Genomic DNA, 22,358 nt, shown 5'->3' on the forward strand with positions numbered 1-22,358 from the left:
AATCAATTTAGAAAAGGATAAATGGTCTGGCTTTAATAAATACATTATAAATCTTTAATAATAGTTTCAGAGAGCGGGGAGAATGGATCTTTTAGGTTTTAAAACAATTATTCTTGGAGAAGACCATCTGTTTTCACACAACGTCATGCCCTGTTTTACCCAAGACACGGAAAAAAAACAGCCATAATGATTTAAATGGATTTCATTAAAAGTGAAAATAGGAGGAACTTTCTGGAATTGTTGGGATATTTACTTTATACAAGTACTACAACCTTTAAATGCCATCCTCACTGCTATATCATAAAATCATTTTTTTAATTCAACATTAACCAACACAAAACATAAAAAAGATGCTTATTGCAAACTCAGTAGCAGTGGTAGGAAAGTGGCAGGATTTGCACATTTCATCACACTCACTGAAGGCACCTCAGATGCTTTAACAATCTTATGACCTCACCAACGCCTTTTTCCATCTGTTTTGATCTTAGCAGTCAGCTCAGAGTAAATGTGTCCTAATTTCTTTAAACTATCAGTTTATTTTACATTGATTTCAGTTATATTGCACCTGCAAATGTAATGTTTGCTTTCATATAGCACTTCTAATCTTACCAGAAAACTTTATACATTCACACATTTACTTCAAGGATTTATACACCTCACCTTCAGCTAATTTAGAATCACCATTTAACCTTAAAATCTATGTCTCTGGAGGAATGGAGAACGCTGGAAGAAGCTGGAAAACCTCAAATAACCCACCTAGGCACAAGTGAGAACATGCAAACACCACACAGACAAGGAGTTGAACTCTCTTGCTGTAGTCTTTCTACGGGTGTAGAGGAATCCTAGATCTCTGTTCCTCTTGTGTACCATGTATGTTCACGCTTCTGCTGTTTCACGGTTTTGAATGTCTCCCATGACCACTCAAAGCACATCTGTGTCTGCAGGAACCTGGACAAATGTGATGGTAACAGATAGTTGTCATGACAGTGCAAAGATCTTCCTTGAACTCTGTCACCACCACTACCTAACCATCCATCTATCCACACAATCAACAGAAGACTGCACCACAAAAGCATCCACAACACATTTTTTTCTTTAATTTTACACAGAAACATGTGTACAGGAGAAATATCCAGAGCCTTGGGGGAGAGGGTACGGTAACACTGGCTCACCTCAGGATGGCTGCTGGTGAAACTTGAAGGGTCAAGCAGATGACTGCACTTAAATTCACTTAGGAAACAACTGAATGTTTTTAGCATCACATAACATCTCATGCATGACATCAATTTCTGACATAATTATTAGTTTAGTCAACAAACACAGACATACCCATTCTCAAGTTATCCACAGGCACAGAAAATGAGCAGAACTGCTGCTCTGGAAAGTTCAGAATTTGAGTCACTACATGTGGCAAAAAATACAATCAATTCTTTTTAAAAAAAAAAGAGAGAATTTTTTTTTAAGTCATTTAAATGCATTTCAATAACTAACAAATTCTGCAAATCATCCAAAAATCAATTACTAGTAACCCCAGCAAGAGATTCACTATATCAGGCCTAAACAGTTTAGATACAATGAGAGCAGACCAAAAAGAATTTATCCATTTACTGGCAGTCAGTTTTATGCCATGATAAAGTTAAAAAATAATAATAAAACAGTTGACATACTTCAATAATACAGGGAAAAGTTGAGGGTAACAGTGAATCATTTGACGTTATCTGACATATACACAAGTAAAGTGGCACCAGTATCAACAGAAAGCAAACACAGCTGTTTAAGGCTTTGATCACATGACCAGACATGAACACGACTGCAGAGGTTTAGCAACACAAATCTTCCAGGAGTGATTATTAATTTTTTTTTTCTTTACAGCACCGCATTATCACTGAAAACAGACTGACACTGTAGACTCATATTTGCTGCTTTACTGTTACACTACCAGTGGTGATAAGGTCTACAATAAAACAGTGCTAAAGAATGAAGAAAAATAAAATAGCACATGTTCACTAAATTAACCCAGGCAGTAAAGCAAAGACTTCTTAGAGGTAGGAAAATGGTAATGGAGCATTTATTCTTCAATAATCAATCAGCTAAGTGTTCGTGTCCAATGAGGACTGTCTGCAGGAGTAAACTATTGGCCAATAAAAGCACCAGGAAATGCAAATCAACCATGTTACTTTTGATATTAGCAAAACCTGAAGTTGTAATTGGTTCAGTGACATTAAACTAGTGTTGTATGAGGAGATTTTTGCATGAAAAGCAACAAATTTACAGGGTTACAGGAAATGAAAGGCCACATAAGAAATTAGCTGATGAAAAATTGCCCTATACTTCAACCCAGACACCTTACCAGAGCCCAATTTTACACTGATTACATTCCTGCTTGTTGTAACCATGAACTTTTCAAAAATGCATTTGCATCTCTGATGAACAACGTGAGCACAGCTGCCATTTAATCTGACCGAGGGATGCACTAGGTTGATTAAATTAATTCATAACAAGCATTTCAGAGCTATGACCATCAAAGCATCCAGTGTATAATGAGCCTCATTAGCATTACCCCGCAATTCAGATGTTAATACAGTGTAGAGATATCGGTGACACAGAATCTTCGTAATATAAACAACGACCACAGTGCAACAACACTCGACACAGAGATGCTTCGTATGAGATAAAATTTACAATGACCTGTCACCGGCTATGGTCACGAGCTGATAATAAAACAGTCTAAAAATCCAAACTTGTGTCCAATTAATGACACACAACCACCACCCTTGCATACAGTACACAGAGTATAACCAGCAAAGAGGACCTCTCGAGTGAAATTATCTACAATAAACTGTATATCATCTTTAGACATGACTTATTAAAAATTTCACAATATGTCTCTTGAAAACAAAACTAGAAATCTTTAAATACATTTTCTTTTGTTTAATAATATGAGTGATTACTCTTATTTATTCATTCATTAATAAGAGAACTTGATCAAAACACCTGGTCCAACCTGAGCCCAGTCAAAACCACATTGCAAGTGAATGCAGCCAGATCTGATTGCATGAACTCTAATGGGAAAGTTCATTCTGTTTCAAGTCACTTCAAACAGCTCTGAGGTCAGAATGAGAGGAAAACACACAATATTGCAATACCTCCCCCATTCTATTCTAGCATTGGCAGGTATTCCGGGCATATTTAATTAGCAGTTTAATTTAAGCAGTGAAGCAAATAAAAAAACAATGTTGCAACATAAAGCAACACTACTTGAAAGGATGTGTAACAAAATAAAATAAAATATGATGTTGGATGTGCTTAAAAGAACATTTTAGTGTGAATTGGGCCTACAGACAGGTTGAGCTGACTGAAAGTTAACTCATCCAACCAGTTAACTCATTTGCGAGCTTAAAAAGCTCGCAAATGCAAAACGGGGGTCAAATTCAATGAAATTTGATTTCAAGTTGGATTTACCCTAAAGCAGCTGTTTTAGCAGAATGGCAGTTACTAACTTTTCGACATGCCAAACTTCAAAGCATTCTGTTGCCTTCGCCTATCTGCACTTTTGCTGGTGCAGATAACATGACAGTGTTGTATCTGCAGGTCTCTACTGGGAAGATAGAAAGAAAGGGGGGAAAAAACTACTTGCTCATTAAAATGAAATTAATTAATACCATGAGGGAGATTTAGTCTCAACTCATTATACATCAGATCATTTTATTTAAACTGTACGTGACCAAAGAGATTTTGATTAATGGTAAACACGAGGTGGAATGAACTTTATTATATGAAAAAGTATTTTTGATCTATTTTACAAAACAGAGATGAAAATGTTTAAGGGGCCAAATTTGATTAAACACAGAACATAAAGTTGTTAGTGTTTAGATGGTGATACTGTATTTACAAGGGTTCAAATTTACAACATCAGATTTTCTCTTTCATGCTTTGTTTTTTTTAAATACGGAAATTAAACCTGCGATCCAGTACGAACACTGGCTTCTTAACCTTTAAGAGTATTATACTTGGGGAGGTCCAGGCAGTACATTATGGTCTGATTTAGCTCAATTCCCTTTAATAAGGACAATTTACAATAATATACAGGACTGATATTCAGTAAAGTTATGAATAGTCGTCTCATGATGAGCTCAACTCATCCCTGGGCTTCATTCTTTTGCTTCTAGGATAATAAATATATTTTAAATGCATTAACAGGATCAAAGCTAATGGAGCTTTCCCTGAAAGTGCCGGTGAGATGAACAGAGCGAGTCAGAGGGGGAAAAGGCCAGAGTAGGAAAAAAGGTAAGGAGATGTAGATTTGTGAGGTCACTACCAGTCTGCGTTCTCCCAGGTTTCCTCAGCAGGTTTCGTGGGACTCTTCTTTGTCTTACCATCTGCATTCTCCCAGTTGTTGTCCCAAGCCTCCCAGCTCTCTTCTGTGCTGTGTTTGTTGTTGGATGCTGCTTCAGAGCCCCAATTGTCCCAACTGTCAGAGCTCTTCTTGGCAGAATTATCTGCAATGGTCCAGCTGTCACTGCTGGGAGATTTCTTAGCCTTTAAGGAGCTGTTGCTGCCAAAGGTCTCCCAGAAGTCCCTTGCCATAGGCTGGCTAGAACTACCCTGATATCCCTCAGTGGCATCCATGTTTTGGTAGCTCTCACCAGCAGACCTGAACATAAAGAAATGCTTTTACAGGCCATAGCTTACAGCATTGCATCACAAAGTGCACAAAGTTCTGAATATGAGACGTTTCATTTATTGTGTATTAAGCTTTTATTTATTACCCATCTTCTTGTTTTCCAGAGAACAGATTAGTCAGCTTTGACCCAGCTCCCTGAACCTAAGGAGGAGATAAACTATTTATGTAAGTGTACCTGTACATGTAAAATACCTTATTTTTCATTCATTCAAAGGTCAAAGAATAACCTAATAAAAAACAATAATAAGTCCTAACAAGTCCATTACGACAAATCAGTTTTTACTACACAATCAAACCGACAACAAATGAGTTTTAGCAAGGCAGTAATATTAAAATGACACAAAAAACACATTTTCTAACTCTTTTACATCATGTACTCACCACCACAACAAAATGGCAGCAAGAAAAACAAGAAATTAAATGTAATTAGTATAGTTCAAACTTAACGGCACTGCAAAACCAGTCTCCTTGGAGGACTAGAGCGTATAGTGTATCGGGGGGCTCCGGCAGTTTTGGATACTGTTTGCAATAGCAGTGCCAGGGCTACTGCTCCTCACTTGGGAGACTGGTTTTGCATCAGCGCAGTGTGGCAGATGTCTGCCATTCCTACCTTGTTTGCCAGCCCAGTGATGCTGACTGCCATTTCATCTAGCAATTTGCCATCTTTCACCTGGACGAGCCAAATTATTGTTAAAAACTAATAAAAACAACAGTCTAATGAAATACGTGGTGAAGAGCTCATTTTTGATTGTGGAAAAAAATACAATACAGTTTTTTTGTTTATTTTTTTAAACAGCACAGATGATTTAAAAGAAGAGGAAGAAGAAGAAAGACAGTAAAGAGTGTTAAAAAAAAAGCACAGACTACAGATACATTAAATTAATATTGCCAACACTACATTAAAAGACAAAAGCATTTTGTTTCTGTCGGTCTCTATTAGTCACTGGCCCACTCAAAGAGAATAAATCACTACAAAGCATGGTAAAAAGAGGCACCCTTCTATGTGTAACAGTTAAGATTGAAAAGTCAATTAGCCTGCTGATTCTGGAATTGAATTTTTTAAAAAAAAAGGAAAATTACTTGTTTTCTTTTTTTTAAAAAAAAAAAGAAAGATGACATCCAGGAGCTGCTCACTTGGCAGTTAAATCTGCTAAGCAGAAGCATTGTGTTAAAAACACTTACTATTACTGCAAAAATGGTAACATGTGTTCTAATATTACATGATGTCAAAAGAAAGAGAAAAAAACAACAACAACGACAACAACAAAGCTCAGACACACCAAATCCCCAAAGATAACGAGCTGTGGCTTTCAAATGAAGAGCTCCAGGATGCATCACGTCTTGTTTACTGTGAGCAGACAGCCGGTGGTTTTGAGATTGCATTTTGACCTGAATGCAACCAAAACCAGCTCAAGCGTAACAGCTTTGAGCCTTAACAGCACTCAGAAAACAAGCCACGAATTTTCAGGAAGCTTATGGTACAAAATAAATAAAGAAATAGTCTGTTGCCTACAGAATCTATGCATACTGCTGTCTGTTTATAGGGAATTCACTGCGGCTGTCACTGATTCAAGAACATAAAAATGCCTCCAGTAAAGCAACACCAAAACCTAGTAGAATAGTCGTGATGTCCTTTTGGAGACTTTTAACTCAGACATGACGTGAACAAAGAGTTTGGCTGTTAAAAATATTTGTGCTATAGGCTTGATCCAGTGACAGTTCACACTGACTCACACACGTTCCCAAATAAACAGTTCACAGCCGTACGCTTCTGCAAATCCCACAGCTGAGTCACTGACTGAGAGAGAGAGAGACAAAGCTTTGTGTTTTCCCCCCTTTCCATCTTTGAAACTACAGGTTTGTCATTTAATGTTAGTTGGCATACAGCAGATAAACTGGCACAGGCAGGCAGCGGAGAAAATAGCACATTCACATCTGAAGCTGTTTCTTGTCTAAAAGCACTGCATCCCACCACCAAATCAACAACTTCAAACATCAATGTTACCTTTTCTTGAGTAGGTTTGATAACATTCTCATTTAATGTCTGTCCTAACTCAGTGGCCTAGTTGGAAGTCAGAGAGGAGAGTTCACTTGAATGAAACAGTTTAACATTCACAGTACTGCAAGACACTGAGCTGCTTGTTCTGCAGTAGCATGCAGCCTGAGCATTCCCATCCACCATGACACTGAACAAGCACTAGAGGGTGTAATGGTTCAAGACACTGGCAGCATGGCACATCTATAACCCCAAATATTACAATGTTTTTGCTTCTTTTGCCTCTGCGTGTTCAATTCTACAGAATAGCATCAAGGACTCCCCACGTTTTTTCACAGAAACCAATCAGATGTTTGCATACCATTGTCCCTCTTCAGCGCTGTTAGCACTAAACACAAACACTGGCATGCATAAAAAGGATAACCCATAATCAGTGGATGTGAGTGAACAGTGCTTCTGTTCACTCCTATTCCATTTGTCCTAAAGGTTATCCATATATTCCAAATTCAAATATGAGAAGAGACAAAATGCCTTGTGTTTAACCAAGCAGAAGCACATGGAGACGACAATTCTGACAACATTTTTTGTTAAAGGTTTCTTTAAAAGTGTTAAAAAAAATAACTAAAAAGCAGACAATAATTCTGAAAAAACAAAAATGGTAGATACATATTTTTTTAAAAAATGATATAAAAGAAGCACCATGCATTTACAAACTGCTTTACCGGTTCTGGGGGCGCTTTATAGCCCCTTAACTAGATCCACAGAAGGCAAAGAGATAGTAAAGTAGTAATACAGTTATTGCTTGTAGGTTTATATTATTAAAATATTTACAAGCAAATGGCATACACATGCTTATACCGTCAAGAAAGAGGAGACTACTTAATACAGTCTGTAGAAGAGTCAAAAACCTTTATTAACAGGAGCAATAACTGGCTACTCGAGATGCGATAGACTTACCTTTAAGGTTGCTTGGTTTGCAAGTTTAGTTGTCTGCATGAGAAGGACAAAAATAATCACCATTTAAAGTTTTGTTTTTGTTTTTTTTAAATACACAAGTTAAATGCCCAACATAAATTCTATGAAAATAAAACATCTTTGTGTGGATCAGATTTATAGTTTTTCTATTTTCAGTTTTTAGTGTACTGGTTTGTTTTGGTTTAGTTTTTGAAATGTTCTGTTAGTTGGAAAAATGTTCATTTTTACTCTCGCTAAATTATTATGCTATGGACTGTATTTCTCAGGGCCAGATTTAAGATGTTCAGTACAGAGGCCTGTACTGCAAAGCAGGTTTTTGTTTTATCCAGGCAAGTTCAGGGTTAACCCTGGGGAAGGGGGTTCACTTCTTTCTAGGGTATATCACCATAGTAACTGCAGACCTAACCTGAGCAGGTTAGGTTTCAGATTAGAGGTCAACAGGTATGAAATCCTACTGGCCAATCACTTCTCCAGGAAATAGCATCACTAATCCTGGCAGGTCTTTTGGACTTCAATGGCCAGACAGTAGGAGGCTCTAAAGTTATACTTTTGTTTTGTTTTTTTGGTTCGTTTGTTTGTCTCTGACAATTACACACCAATGGGTTTACACAGCTGAAAATGATTAAAACTAAAACTGTCACATGCACATTTAACCATTAATTTATTAGAATAATCTATCAGATTACAATGGGCAGTGTCTTAATGATAAAGTTGTGATACTGATAAGTGTGTTAACTTCTTAGACAGTCAACGCTGTTGATGCTTCAAATAATTTAACCTTCATAGTAAATTTTTTCAGTCCAACTGATCAAAACATTTAAATAAACACACGTTCACACAGTGCTTTTCCTCTTACTTTCACTCAAACCACTGCTTTTTCTGCAGGAGCGGTGTTAATTTCTGCCTCTTCATGTTTTTCCAGAATTATAGTTTGCCATCCAGCCATGTGTGACCACTTAGCCTGACATCAGCAATCAGGCTAAGACAATCCAGGCTAGAGCCCAGCTATTACAATACAAACACCTCACTTAAAATAGTGTAGACATCTTGCTCTCAATAAGCTTATGCAAAAATGCCTGGTTTTGTGGATTTTGGTATCACATCGAGAAAAACAAAATTAATACATTTCCTATTCAGTTTATTATTAAATTGAATGAGTTAACCTTTGTTTGAAGTCACTTACATTATCTTTGGCAATAGAGGCAAACTTGCTAGCTCCAACAGTAAAACTGCTCCAACCCTGTCAATAAAATGTTTAAAAGTTAAGTTATATAAAAAAATTAATAAATTAAAATAATTTAAAATACAGTTCAGCCCCCCCCCCCCCCCCCCCCCCCCCCCCCCCCCCCTCCAAAAAACAAAGTGTGTCTTGACTTACTGAATAAATAGAGGACATGGCATTGTTCAGGAAGTCCTCTTCTTTCTTCTCTGGGGTCACTGTGTTGCCAAATCCAACGTACCGGTTCTCTTGATTCCCACTGTAACCACCTCCACTGAAAAAGCAGGAAAGATTTTTTTATTTTGAATGTACACAAGCCAATAGAACAAAGATTCATAAAGGAAACTTAAATGTACAATTAGCAAAAATTTCAGATATTAGACAAGGGCAACAACATTTCAAACGTCACTCATTACTTTGGATTTTATCCATTTCCAGAAAGGTTGTGTACATGAGAGACAATAAATCAAGATACAGTCATAAATATGAAGTCAAGCTGGCATTTTTAAATAATTAGGAATTATCTCTCAAAGTCTCCACACTGTAGTTTGCTATATAGCTTTAACGTTCATGTTTTTCCTTGTATGCGCAAATGAAGTTACACCGATAATTGCAGGAATGACACCTTATTCTCTGCCAAAGATGTCACTGATATACACTATGTATCTCTGCATAGCAAATAGTCATTTGCTGCCATATTAATGTTTATAGAAAACTTTAAAAACCTACCTCTGATAAGAGTTAACATCATCACTCAGCCAGTCTTCAAAAGCTTTATCGCTGGATTTCGCCGAGTTCTGTCCAGATCCTCCAGAACTAAATTTTAAATTACAGAAATATCAATTTGCTGTTTTGATGCCTGCTGTTCTCTATCTAGTATTAGACCCAGCATTAGTAAATTTAAAATCTCCTTCATTCATACCGATGAGAGGATGAAAGAGTGCTTTTGGGTTGAGGGGAAGTCCAGTTTCTTGCAGGGGAGGTCTCAATAGACCACTCCTTTCCCTCCGCTAATGTTGCGACCTGTCAATGCAGTGATGAACAAGGGTGAAGATGTTAGCGCAAACTGGAAAGCATTATATCTAAACATATCAAGTTAAATATATCTCGTTACTGAGGATATACATTTATAATTTAAACCACAATTTCGTTGTACATGTACAATGACAATAAAGGGCTATTCTATTCCATTATGTTCTATCCGGTCCTCTGTGAGTGGGTTACTGGAAGAAAAAAAGCATCAGGAATAATTAAGAACTGATGTGTGGAGCTTACCTTGTCCCTGAAGAGTGCAGCAGCTCTGCTGTTGTATTTCTCCTGCAGAGTCCAGTTGGGATCATAATCATCTTGCAATTCAAGAAACAAGCGGAATTTTCCATTTCCACCTGCTTTCATTTTCTCCAGTTCAATATCTTTCCACTTGTCCATGGTGACCGAGCGCACAAAACTGCAGATGGGGAAGGAAAGATAAAACTGCATATTGTCAGGCTGTAACAATTTCTTTGTGATCATTTGAAGGAATACACAGACTACTCTGGACTGTTGCTTGTAAACAATGTTCTTCCAATAATGTAACATATTCACAAAACCAATCCATATATACACTAGAGCATTTGATTAAAATGTATTTTTTTTTAACTAAAAACAGTATGTTATTTTACTATAGTAAACTTATCTCAAAGTTTAACATGTCTTTGTAGTTTGCCAAATATCACATAAATGTGACTAAAGTTAAGAGACACCATGACTCATCACATTATTACCTGAGATGTACTCCCAAGCCCCTGTGCTTGCCAGAGCACTCGAGACAAATCCAGATGCCATATGTCACACTAACCCACTGAGGGTTAAAAGCTCCACACTCAAAACACAGCTGAAAAAAAACAACAAAAAACAAAAAAAACAGACAACAACATCAACATCAACAACAACACACTTCATATTCAATGATATACCCTGGAGTTCTTCATTCGATTTTCTCCAGCATAAAGCCGACTAACGTTCTTACAAACAAACTCTATGATACAGTTTTTCCTAATGTGTGATCTGAATATTAGAAATAACCTTCTCTAATTAAACTAGAATGTGTGCCCTCTTGTGATTCATTTATTTGGGGCCATTTAGAGGACGATAGTGCGAAAGTGCAACCTCTCAATGCTATCTTCTCTGTAAAGTAGAATAAAATGATGAGATTATTTTGGTTAAAAACTGAAGTTAAGCCACATGGATCAGAAGCTTTAAGGACTTACATTATTCTCATCCTGAGTTCTCACTTCCTTCAGAACTCTTCTGGTCCTTGGACTCGCCATGATGACTCACACTGAAACAAAATTGCAGAGGATCATCTTAAAGACAACTATTGGAGCAAAAATACTAATACAAATCCCTGAGAATTAATACTCATCAACCCAACTTCATGTTGCTAAGCAACTAATTAAATGCCACCAATACCCATCATCTGTTTCCCACACTGAAATCACACAGTCTCACTGGAGTATCACTTTATTTTTGTATTCTATTATAGAGGGCAGGTTTAATTTGTGAAAAGGAACCAACATATCCAAAGACTGGACGGCAATCAGAGGAAATGTTTAGATGATGAACTTTAAAAGACCTGAACCTGCTCCACAGGCCGCAGCCATGAAACACACACAGAAAAAAGCTGCAGTAAAAGGTCAAAATGCAACCAAATATTCATCAAACCACGAGTTACTGCTGACAAACTGTAAACGTTTATATGAAAAATGTTATAAATGTAACTTTTTAAATGCTTTTTGTTCACAGGAAGAATGAATCTAACGTTTTATTGTAAATTCAAATTAAAGCATTAATGAATTATCAAATTTTCACCTGATTTTCTGCTGCATCTGGCAGTAAGTATGCAAAATGTGGAAGGCACTGCAGGTAATTTAGCCACACCATTTTACAATCATGAAACCCCTACAGCTTCTTTGTTTTCACGTTGTTATCTTTGACCACGGCACAGAGACAGCATCAAACTAGACCTCTGCCCAACAGCGATTACAATGATTCTTATAGCTTCTCTCCACAACCTCAAACAAACTTAATAGATTTATGTAGTAATTACCATCAGTGAACACAAAATGTATTGTTTAAACTGCAGTGCTCCGCCATATCAGGTCATCATTTAACCATTTATAATGTCATTCATTGCACTTTTGGTACCCACTTTTAAAGATTAACACTTTCATAAATATTAATGGAAATAGGACAAAGTAAGTGGAATTGTTTTTTGTTTTCCCAACTGGTTAGTTTACTAATAAAAAAAAAGTATCAGTATTATGATATTTGAGAATCTGAAACCAGTGATTCAGTGAATCAGTGAATCAGTGAATGCCATTTAGGGTATTCTCTGATCCGCCCTCCCCAGACGTTTTAGCCAGAACCAACGGAAATTCCCAACCACTGAGTAAACCACTTCAAAACAAGCATATCATCTGTTTTCTTTATCAGAAAAATGCATCAATTTCTGTCAGATACAGTAACAAATAAACACCAAATGCCTTTACTTTATGCAGACCAGACATGCCTATGTATTTAAATACAACCCTGCCTTTGTTTTCTTTGTTACACATTAATAAAGGTCATGAAGATTAATGAGCTGTAAAAAATAAAAAATGCTGACAATTAGTCTGCTTGACTGGCTAATCCACTGCCTATCTAATCTGTTCAATAATAAAAGATGCTGATATTACATAACAGGGTAAACCAGACATCTGAGGTTTACCTAAAGCAACATCTACCCAGTCTTGCACATGTTTAGCAAAAAAAAGATATCCTACAAAGCCTGAGTATTTTCAAATAACAACTGGCAATGCTTTTGGCTATTCACTGGCTGGCAGACGGCTTGCAAATATAATCTGGTTTCATTAAACAGGATTACGCTGATAACTCATCACATACACTTTGTTCCCATGCTCACTCACTCTATGCATCCCTCCCACCACTTGATTGCCTTATCAGTATGTGTTATCCCCCACTTTGCTGGAATTAAATTCCAAAGTTCTCCTTATTTTTCCCCCAAATATACATAAAGTTAACTGAGATATTCTCATACTCGAGTACTCCTCAAAAGTATTATATTCTCTCATAACAAAATACTGTTATACCCAAGTCTTCTGAAAATCCTAAGTCCTTTTAAAAACTGAAATAGGTGTAACATTTCATTTTTAAACATTTCCCTTCATTATAACAATTTTTCCCCTTTAACGTTCACCCCTTACTTTAGTGCAGGAAGGTCAAACTCCTTTTACATCGTGGGCCGCACACAGCCCACTTCCATCAGTGAAACTTCTCTTTTTGTCAGTGTAAAGAAGTTTAACTACACATTTAATCTCTGAGATAAAATACATTAAAAAATACATAAAAAAGAAGCACAAATTCGACAGCATCCATAAACCTTTCAGCGTGATAAGGAAATGCTGCTGTAGTAATGAAAAATCTGTCAGCAAGACTTTTTGGGCTTAAACTGTGAGAAATACATTTGTATAATTACAGAAAAAAATGGTAGCTCCTGCAATTATAGATGTTTCATCAATTCATAGAAAACATGTTATTGATTTCTACTGTAGTCCCATTGTAAGAAGGAAAAACAAAACAAAACACTGAAACATCTATAGAAGACAGTAATAAAATGTAAAACAAAAACAAACAAAAAACAGGCACATTTCTGTCACTTAACAGCTTAGGTACACAATGAATAAACATATGGGAGGGCCTTATCAGGAAGAAAAGCTATAAAAACTTGGTTCAAGAGTTACGCCCTCCTTCACTTGTTCAAATGGTCCAGAGATCCAAATTGGGAGTCTGCTGGGTCACTTCTGGCCTCCTGGACATTTGCTACCAATGCACTTATTTTACCATGACCTTTACCAAGTCTGAAGTTTGGTTCTTGTGGTGATTTCTGCCACATCTCTAGATTCTAATTTCCTCGTCTTCAGCCCTGGTTAGCTGTGCTTTGGGGACAGATTGTGGGGCAGTGGTGTCAGTGTAAATAAATGTAGTGTTCCACGAGTGTGTAGTTCCACTCGGTGACTTAAATGCCACATAGTTACCGTGCTTGCTTACTGAAAATGGTGGTCTACCCTCTCCTACTTCAGCAAGACCCGATCTTCCACCCTCACTCCAGAACATTTTGCCCTTTCCTTTTCTTTCAGCATTAGTCTCTTTCTGTCAGCATTATGTCTGTGACATTAACATATTCCCTCTCACGCTTGTTTACCTCATCAATACGCGACTGCGATCTGAATGAAAAAAGGCTGACATCTACGATAACTGGCAAACAAGCTGCTTAATTATAAACATAAACATATGTCATTATACGCTGTTACATTGCTCTCCCTATAAGGCCTAAAAGCAAGCAGCAGTCTAGTTAACAGTCAAATTGCGAGTTGGATGACAATGAAGTTTTAGCTGAGGTGCAGACGTGTCAAAGCTCTGGGAGACACAAAAACTACCGCCCCCATGCAGCGGCTTAATGTGTGTGTTTCACAGCACAGGTATAAAAGTACACTGATGTGCTCTCCACGTCTTGCTTTGACTAATGATTCACAGTCCGTCTCCAAAAGGAGATGACAGCGATGATAACATTTAAATGAACTGACGTGATTAGCAGCACTGGTAGCGTTAGCTTCACCGGGAGCTAGCTAACTGACCCGTTACCTGTCTGTGACCGACGAAGAAGCGAAGAGCTGTTTCCAAAGTCTCCTGATAAACTCCGACCTTTCTCCTGTCGCGGAGGATCAGCAAAAGCTGGCGTATCACAGACTATGTCGGTCAGGGAGAAGATAATTTTTCAAGAGTGCTAATGTTAAAAACCGGTAGCCATGTTCCTGTTTGCATACGTTGGCAATGCAATGCATTATGGGAGTGATTCTTCTTCTTCTTTTGCATTTTAATGGCGACTTTAACCTGCTCATTGCTGCTTGTTACTGGACTGGAGTGTGTGGGGGGTTTGAGTTTTTTTCTTTTTGAGTCACAGTCCACAACCACGACGACGACAATACAGTTAAATAAATAAATAAATGAATAAGGTCACATTTCAGCACTCTGCTATCATTGTCTGATTTATCAAGCAGCAAACTTAGAAACTCATATTAAAAAAACACTTAAAAACTGCATGCCAAATTCTTGAAATACTTGAAATAATATCCCAAAATTCAATGTGAGTCTTTCTGATTAACTGAACTTCAATTTCAGTAATAAATGCGAGTTTGTGCTCCACATAGAATTAGGTTTATAATAACAAAATATGTGAATGGCTTCTTTCTCATTGCTTTCTACTGAATCCACAATAAATATCAGAAACGGACTTTCTGCTACAGTGAACAGCTGCATGTAAAACAGGAGTAATTAATTGATATTATGATGTTATATATCTCCTGTCATACTCCAGAATAGCTTACATTGAGAAATACTGCCTTGTCTTACTATGATCTAACTTTGATTGTTTTCTAATGTTGATAAGAGAATTCCTCTTTTTGCTTCAGACACAACACACATTCCTAATGCTGAACAGGTTCAGTGTGATAACAGTTTGTCATTCCTGTTATTCCAGCTGTTATTTAGGTGTTTAGCAGTATCTCATCCCAAGACTAAAAAATTATGAATTTTCATATTTGAAATAAAATCTGGAATTTTTAAACTAAGGATGACATCATATACATATACAATAATAGTAACCATAATGACATATAGAAAATTAAATATAGATTATTATAATATTATTATAATATAATATTTAAATATTAAATACCATCACTTTCTTTTCTTACATTCTTATTTTTATTGCACTTAATTTTCCCCCCAAAAAGACGATTTACACAGTTAACAATGCCCACAGTGACTGCTTTAAATGGCAGTTCATGATTGTGTCATGCTTACCATACCTTCCCTCTCTGTCATGTAAAACAATTTGAATTGTATCTATATTTAAAAAGTGCCAGCCACACTGTGCCTCCTAACTCTAATTAATGATGCCTATTATTATCCATTGCTGAAATTAAAACACTCATCTAAAATTCATCAATAGCAGCAATAGCAGAAAGATGTTTTTTCCACCATAGATCAACAGCACAGGCCCTTAATTCATTACAAGCTGTAGATTGGCTTCTATGCATTTAGCTACACTGGATTGCCTGTAAAGATTATTTGCATGATTAACTATTCGATATCCTAAAACTTTAAATTCATCACTTTTGCCATCGGGTCATGTACATTTGTCATTTTAATCTATAAACCACAATGTTCCTGCCATTAGAATTAATAACAAAAAAATGAAATTGTGATACTTAACTTGATTTTAATATCTTTTTCTTTTTTCCGCATGATTAGTTTAAAATAAAGACATTTAATACCAATCAGAACTTGTTACAGAAAACCACAGGGGGAGAGATAAGATCAGTTGTGAGCAGTGAGGGATTAAAGTACGTTGTTCTCTCGAGTTGTTAAATAACAATCCACTGTTAAATAACTGCATTGCATGTGTTCACTCTCTTTAACCAATGCCTTTATCTGCTCTTATCTGATCTTTAAAAAAAAAAGAAGAGAAAAGTACAAAAGGGGTGTTGCTGTAGGAAGAGGAGTCGCAGTCTGGATACTGAGCATCAACATGAAGGACTCCGTGAGTTTGAAAGTGAGCCTGCCAGTGTTTGTGTTAGTGTTTGAGGTGATCATCATAGCTCTTTACGCCGTCTTTGTCACTTATGATGACGATACCAACGCAAAGCTGCAAAACAATGAGACCAGCCCCATGGAGAACTCCCTCTATCGCGACTACCCCTACTTTGCTGATGTGCAAGTGATGATCTTCATAGGTTTCGGTTGCCTGCTGGCTTTTTTCAGATTCTACGGCTTTGGCGGGATGGTCTTCAACTTTCTCACAGCTACATTTGCAATCCAGTGGGCAATCCTGATGCAAGGGTTCTTCCAGTTTTACTATGACGGGAAAATTCACCTGGGGGTGATCAACCTGGTGAATGCAGAGTTTGCCTGTGCTGTGGTGCTCATCTCCTTCGGGGCTGTGCTTGGGAAGACCAGTCCTGTTCAGCTACTGGTCATGGCTTCTCTTGAGATTCCTATATTTGCTGTGACAGAGTGGGCTGTACTCAAATACATTAGGATCAATGATGCAGGCGGCACTATTCTTATCCACATATTTGCCTGCTATTTTGGTCTAGGAGTGACATTTATGCTCTATCGGCCAAGTTTGAATGATGGACATGCTAAAGAGATCACTAGTTATCATTCAGATATCCTGTCTGTAATGGGAACCCTGTTCCTCTGGGTATTCTGGCCTTCATTCAACTCTGCGCTTACATTTAAAGGCGATGATCAGCACAGAGCAATACTCCACACCTTCATAGGTCTCTCCTCATCCACTATCACTGCCTTTGCACTCTCTGCACTATTCAATAAGAGAGGCAAGCTCACGATGGCTGATATCCAAAATGTGACTCTAGCAGGCGGTGTGACAGTTGGAGCTTCTGTGGACATGATGATTTCACCTGTAGCTGCATATGCACTGGGCGTCATGGGCTGTACTGCCTGTTTCTTTGGTTACAAGTACCTGACCCCCTTTATGGCTTATCGCATGAGGATCCAAGACCAGTGTGGTATTCACAACCTGCACGGACTGACTGGCATCATATCGGCCACAGCAGGGATCTGCGCCATCCTTCTCGCCACTGAGGAAACCTACGGGCCCAGCATGTACCAGATCTTTTCCCACCGTGCTCCACCCGAAGGAGATCCACGGCTGCTAGAACTGCAGAAGGTGATTCCTGGACTGAAGCCAGGCTTGGGACGCACTGCACGGGAGCAAGCGCTGTACCAGGTGGCGGCTGTCTTTACCACCATCGGAGCCTCTACAGTTGGTGGTCTGCTCACTGGGCTGGTCATGAAGTTTCCCTCCTTGGCATCTCCATCTGATAAGAACTGCTTCAATGATGAGCTTTTCTTTGAGTTGCCATCTGACTTTTCCAGTGTAGAAGCCCGCTTAACCTCTGAGGAAAAAGGGCAAATGAATCCCATGGACACCAAAGTCTGAGCTCTTGTACCTTATATTTTTTAACTTGTACTGAACTGTTTCCATAAATCTCACTTAGCATTTTGCATACAAAAAAGCAATGGAAAAGTAACAGGCTGAAATATGAACTTTTTTGCAATATAATGTATTTAAAATAAACAGTTTAATAAAACATGGTTGTTATTTAAAAATGTGTGGAATCCAATTTCTTGCAAAAAGTATATGCTTAAATAAATCATTTTTCAAAATGAAATCTGCCGTTTTAATTTAAACGTTTAATATTTTTTTAAAATTTAGAATTAATGTGTGAAGACATATCAACAATAAGCCAGGGCATATTTGACACACATCGTCCCTTTAGAAATAGATATAAAATAATTTGTTAACTCACTGAAGTGTTACAAATACGACAGGAATAAAATAGAAGCCTAAACATGACATTTTCATAACACGACCATGATAGTGGAATCTGTATTAAAATCTGACATAGTTTTACGGTGTCTGATTTAACTCTAGATTGCCTCAAGGATTCAAAAGTCCTGTCTATATAACAATCTCACTGTGCTTTAAAATCACCAGACCAAAGTATGGCCCATGGTTCAATCAATGACAACAAGCAACAACGCAGTTTGTGTTGTCATGTCTGCATTACATGCTGTTTCCAGAATCCACCGAACAAATTAGCTTATATGAAAACATAATCTCCTTTAATGGAAATTCATCATCATCATTATCATCAAGGTAACATATGTCATTCAGCATTTTTAACATCACCATCTAGTGCTACTTCATCGTTTTACAAATATTTTCAAATTTCATGTGTTTCACATGTTTTGTGATATTTAAAAAATCATCTCTATCATCTCTTTGAAAAACTATTGTCTGGACAAGTGAAATAGCCTCTATAAAAGCATAAAGACTATATGAGTTTATGTTATCAGCTGGACTTTTGACATCTGGGACTTCTTAATATACATGCACGGTTTATATGCAAGTTTTGTCACGCCGTTCCGGAACTTTTTATCTGGGCATCACTAAGTTGGAAGTGACCAATGTGAGATAATATATCTGCTGCATATAAGGGATCATCTCATTCAAGTTAAGATAAAATAACTGAGGATATAAACAAGCACTTTAAACTTGGCTCTACGAGAAGAGAAGATCATAATATAAAGGTAAAGTGAGTTTCCATGTCCTGCTTTGATTACATGTATGAATGGGTATGCCACTGTTACAAAGGTTAAATATATCACCAATCTTTTATGAACTGATAGGTTTGACACAATTCTTTATCTAATCATTAACTGTTCTCAAAAGTTGCTATGTGCTCTGATTTTTATCAAGCACACAATGCTGGTGCTTGCTTTTATGTTGAGTGGATCACCTTCTTTATGGAAAATTCCTTCTCTTAAAACAATGTATCAGGTTCATATGTGATGCAGTAAATATTTTATATTTTCCCCTGGATTTCTCAAGAGCATTTTATCTTTGAAACCATTAATTCTTTGAGAGAGATTTCACCTCTAACAAATGCAATAGTGAGGCAGAGGAGTTAGTCATATGCTTTGCACCAAATTCAAGAATCTGTTCGCTGACATGTTCATAATTCTCCTTTTTTTTTCCAGCTGCTGGCTTTAGAGGTCACCACAGATGAATAAGGCATGGCGGGACCACAAATTGTAATTATGGGCCATTTATTTACATTGACTGCAGCTCCCAAGCTGTAAGCTCCACATCACACCACAACACACCTCTCAAACCTGGTTCCCCATGACTTAACACTGCGGGTCTGATCTGCAGATGCCGTGCAGGTCACACCCCCATGCCCGACTGAGGCTGGGGAGCCATCCAGGTGTCATCTGCATACCAGTGAAAAAGCTATGCCTTCTGATGATACTGTCTAAGGGAAGCGTGTATAATGTAAATAGAATTGGTACCAGCACTGAACCCGGTGGAACTCCATAATTAACGTTGGTGTGAGAAGAGGACTCTCCATTTCCATGAACAAATTGGAGTCCATAAGATAGATATGATTCAAACCACACCACTGCAGTACCTGTAAAACCTACAGCATGCTCTAATCACTATAATAGGATATGGTCAACAGTATCAAACGTTGCACTGACGTTTAACAGGACAAGGACTGTCAGAGGCCATTCATTCATTTGCAACCTTCACTAAAGCTGTTTCTGTGCTGTGATGAGCTCTGAAACCCGATTAAAACTCTTCGAATAAGCCATTTTTCTGCAGATGATCTGCTAGCTGTTTAACAACTGCTCTTTCAAGAGTTTCTGAGATGAAAGAAGGTTGGAGATTGGCCTGTAATTAGCTAAGACAGCTGGGTCAAGAGATGACTTTTTAAGTAATGGTTTAACTATTGCCAGCTTGAAGGCATGTGGTACATAGCAGATTATTAGAGATAGGTTGATCATATTTCAGAATGAAGCAGTAATTAATGGTAGGGCATCTTTTCTCTGCATGTTTGCTATATCATCCTTTGCCATATCTATTAATCTCTTTTCAGTCTTGCCTCTCCATCTTTGCCTCCAAGTCACTCAACCATAGTTGTCCCTTTGATGTACTCACTGGCCATTCTGGTCAATCCCAACTGAAATCTTAAGACCTTCACCTCCAGCTCTGCTTCATGTCTTTTTGTCAGTGCTGCTGTGTCCAAAAAGTACATTATAGCAGGTCTCACTAGCATCTTGTAAACATTCCTTTTCACACTTGCTGCTATCCTCAAATCGTCCCCTTGTCACGAATCATCCCTGATACTTGTCCCCGCCTAGATTTGTTGATATTCTTGGGATCAACTGTCCATGATCTCACCTTTGACTCAAGAATACCCTGGTATACAGAAGAGTTCATAGTCGACTGGCTGAAAAAACAAGTCAAAATCATCACCATCATCTCCAATGTGGTGACAGTTATGTCACATTCCTGGGTCTGTTGACCCAGCATTTTAAGTTTTCATTTATTTTGATGTTGATGTTTATGTTTAAGTTGACTAGCTCAGCTAAGTTCATTTGTTTATTAGATTCCCCTTGTGTATGTGCCCTGTATTTAAGTTTCCCTCACCCTTTGTTTCATGTTTGCATGTTTTATGTTAGCAAGTTTGTGTTGTCATGTCTGCATTCCATGCTGTTTCCTGTTTTATTGTGAAAGTCCTTGTCCTATGTGCAGTGTGTCTAGTTTTTCTTCCCCTTGTCTTGTTAGGTCTGATTTGTCCCAGCTATGTTCCCACCTGTTCCCCATTCCTTCATTATCCTCCTGTGTGTATTTAGTTTGTGTTTTCTCATTCAGTCTTTGTCAGGTCTTCTGTTGTTCTCGACATGTTTCCATGCCTCCAGGGTTTTCCGCGTTCAGGTTTTGTTCTTTGTGTTTAGCATTTACTTTCTCCCAGTACAGTTCTAGTTAGTTTCTCCCCAGTGTGTATCTGCTTTTTGTTTTTGTACCTTTTTATCAGCCTAATTAAACGGCTCATTTTTTGTTCCTATTAAGTTGGTTTCCACACATTGGTTTGTCTGCACCTGGGTCCACTACTTGCACTCCACACAGTTTGACTTTGCACACTGTGAGAAGTTAATGTGAGGATTTAGAGTTGACATGCTGTATTTGGTTTTCTCCAAATGTGGCGCTATGCATTAAGTATCTAACATTGTTCCACAAGTCTTGTGGTTTGTTCAGATGCAGCTTTGCAAAGCTAAGCAATGTGGCTTCTGCATTGTTTTTATAAACAGGAAGCTTTTACCTGTAGAGTCTGACATGCAGTTTCTCTGAAGCTTGCACAGTCTGACCGCGATGTGAATTTGATGGGATGTCCACTCCTGGGAAGATTATGTTATCACAAACCTGAATGTTCCAGACCAGCACATTTTCATAGCATTTGTTTTTATAGAGGTAGCCCCACTAGCTGATGGTCAGTGAAAACACTACATTTGATGAGCAGCACCTACTTAAAATAAATGGAAGCCGTGAGGCTCACTCTTATGGATGATAATTTTTCAACTGTACTGCAATTACCATTAGCTCTTAGAAACTTATCTTATCTCAAACATTGATTGTTCAAAGGGTAAATGCTACCACTGCCTTTAATAAGGCTCTCCGATAAATGCAAAGTACAGACCTAAGTGACCTTTAATCCAAGAAGCCTAATGTCGCAACCAGGAGTTTAAAGAAATTAAGTGATGGTAACTGATATTAATTCTTGGTTTACACAAAGTAAAATTTCTTTTGCATTTTATTTCTGTGTTGTTGTGTTTTTGTTTTTTTGTTTTTTTATATACTGCTTTAGGTCTTTTCAGTGACCCATTCATTTCACAGGGTTAAACATTGACACAGCAGAAGAAAGTTGTGTTAAAAGAATTCTTACCAAGTTAAAAGCAAAGAGAAGAAGAGGGATTTATTACACAATATTAAATGTGCTATCACTTGAAAA

At 37.6% G+C, this 22,358-nt stretch overlaps 1 protein-coding gene and 1 pseudogene across 8 annotated transcripts; one reads left to right on the forward strand and one right to left on the reverse strand.

Annotated features, from left to right (window-relative positions):
- Nucleotides 1-1,077: 1,077 nt before the first annotated feature.
- On the reverse strand, nucleotides 1,078-14,742 carry arfgap1 (ARF GTPase activating protein 1). 8 transcript variants are annotated; one of them, XM_087840679.1, is made up of 14 exons: nucleotides 14,557-14,742; nucleotides 11,124-11,194; nucleotides 10,638-10,747; nucleotides 10,150-10,321; nucleotides 9,797-9,897; nucleotides 9,604-9,690; nucleotides 9,034-9,148; nucleotides 8,839-8,895; nucleotides 7,638-7,670; nucleotides 7,403-7,432; nucleotides 6,690-6,746; nucleotides 5,295-5,354; nucleotides 4,770-4,825; nucleotides 1,078-4,654 (listed from the first exon to the last, which is right to left on the reverse strand). In XM_087840679.1, exons 2-14 carry the CDS (start codon nucleotides 11,181-11,183, stop codon nucleotides 4,315-4,317), a joined length of 1,278 nt encoding a protein of 425 aa, XP_087696805.1. In that variant the 5' UTR covers nucleotides 11,184-11,194; nucleotides 14,557-14,742; the 3' UTR covers nucleotides 1,078-4,314. The 8 variants fall into 8 exon arrangements, with proteins under 8 accessions (XP_087696805.1, XP_006784438.1, XP_006784439.1 ...); XM_006784375.3 differs by lacking the exon at nucleotides 7,403-7,432; XM_006784376.3 differs by lacking the exons at nucleotides 6,690-6,746; nucleotides 7,403-7,432.
- A 1,762-nt stretch (nucleotides 14,743-16,504) lies between these two features.
- On the forward strand, nucleotides 16,505-17,941 carry LOC102775683 (ammonium transporter Rh type B pseudogene; annotated as a pseudogene).
- Nucleotides 17,942-22,358: the final 4,417 nt, after the last annotated feature.

This window comes from Neolamprologus brichardi, chromosome 5 (assembly GCF_056152115.1).
Source record: "Neolamprologus brichardi isolate AB-2024 chromosome 5, ASM5615211v1, whole genome shotgun sequence".
Taxonomy (NCBI): domain Eukaryota; kingdom Metazoa; phylum Chordata; class Actinopteri; order Cichliformes; family Cichlidae; genus Neolamprologus; species Neolamprologus brichardi.

Excerpts from the sequence above, each read along its gene's own strand:
- arfgap1 (XM_087840679.1), bottom strand. The coding sequence starts at position 11,183 with ATGGCGAGTCCAAGGACCAGAAGAGTTCTGAAGGAAGTGAGAACTCAG. Across the intron at positions 7,433-7,637 it reads CAAACCAAGCAACCTTAAAG|TTAAGGGGCTATAAAGCGCC; the intron begins GTAAGTCTATCG and ends CTGTGGATCTAG. Across the intron at positions 6,747-7,402 it reads ATAAAGCGCCCCCAGAACCG|GCCACTGAGTTAGGACAGAC; the intron begins GTAAAGCAGTTT and ends ACTTCCAACTAG.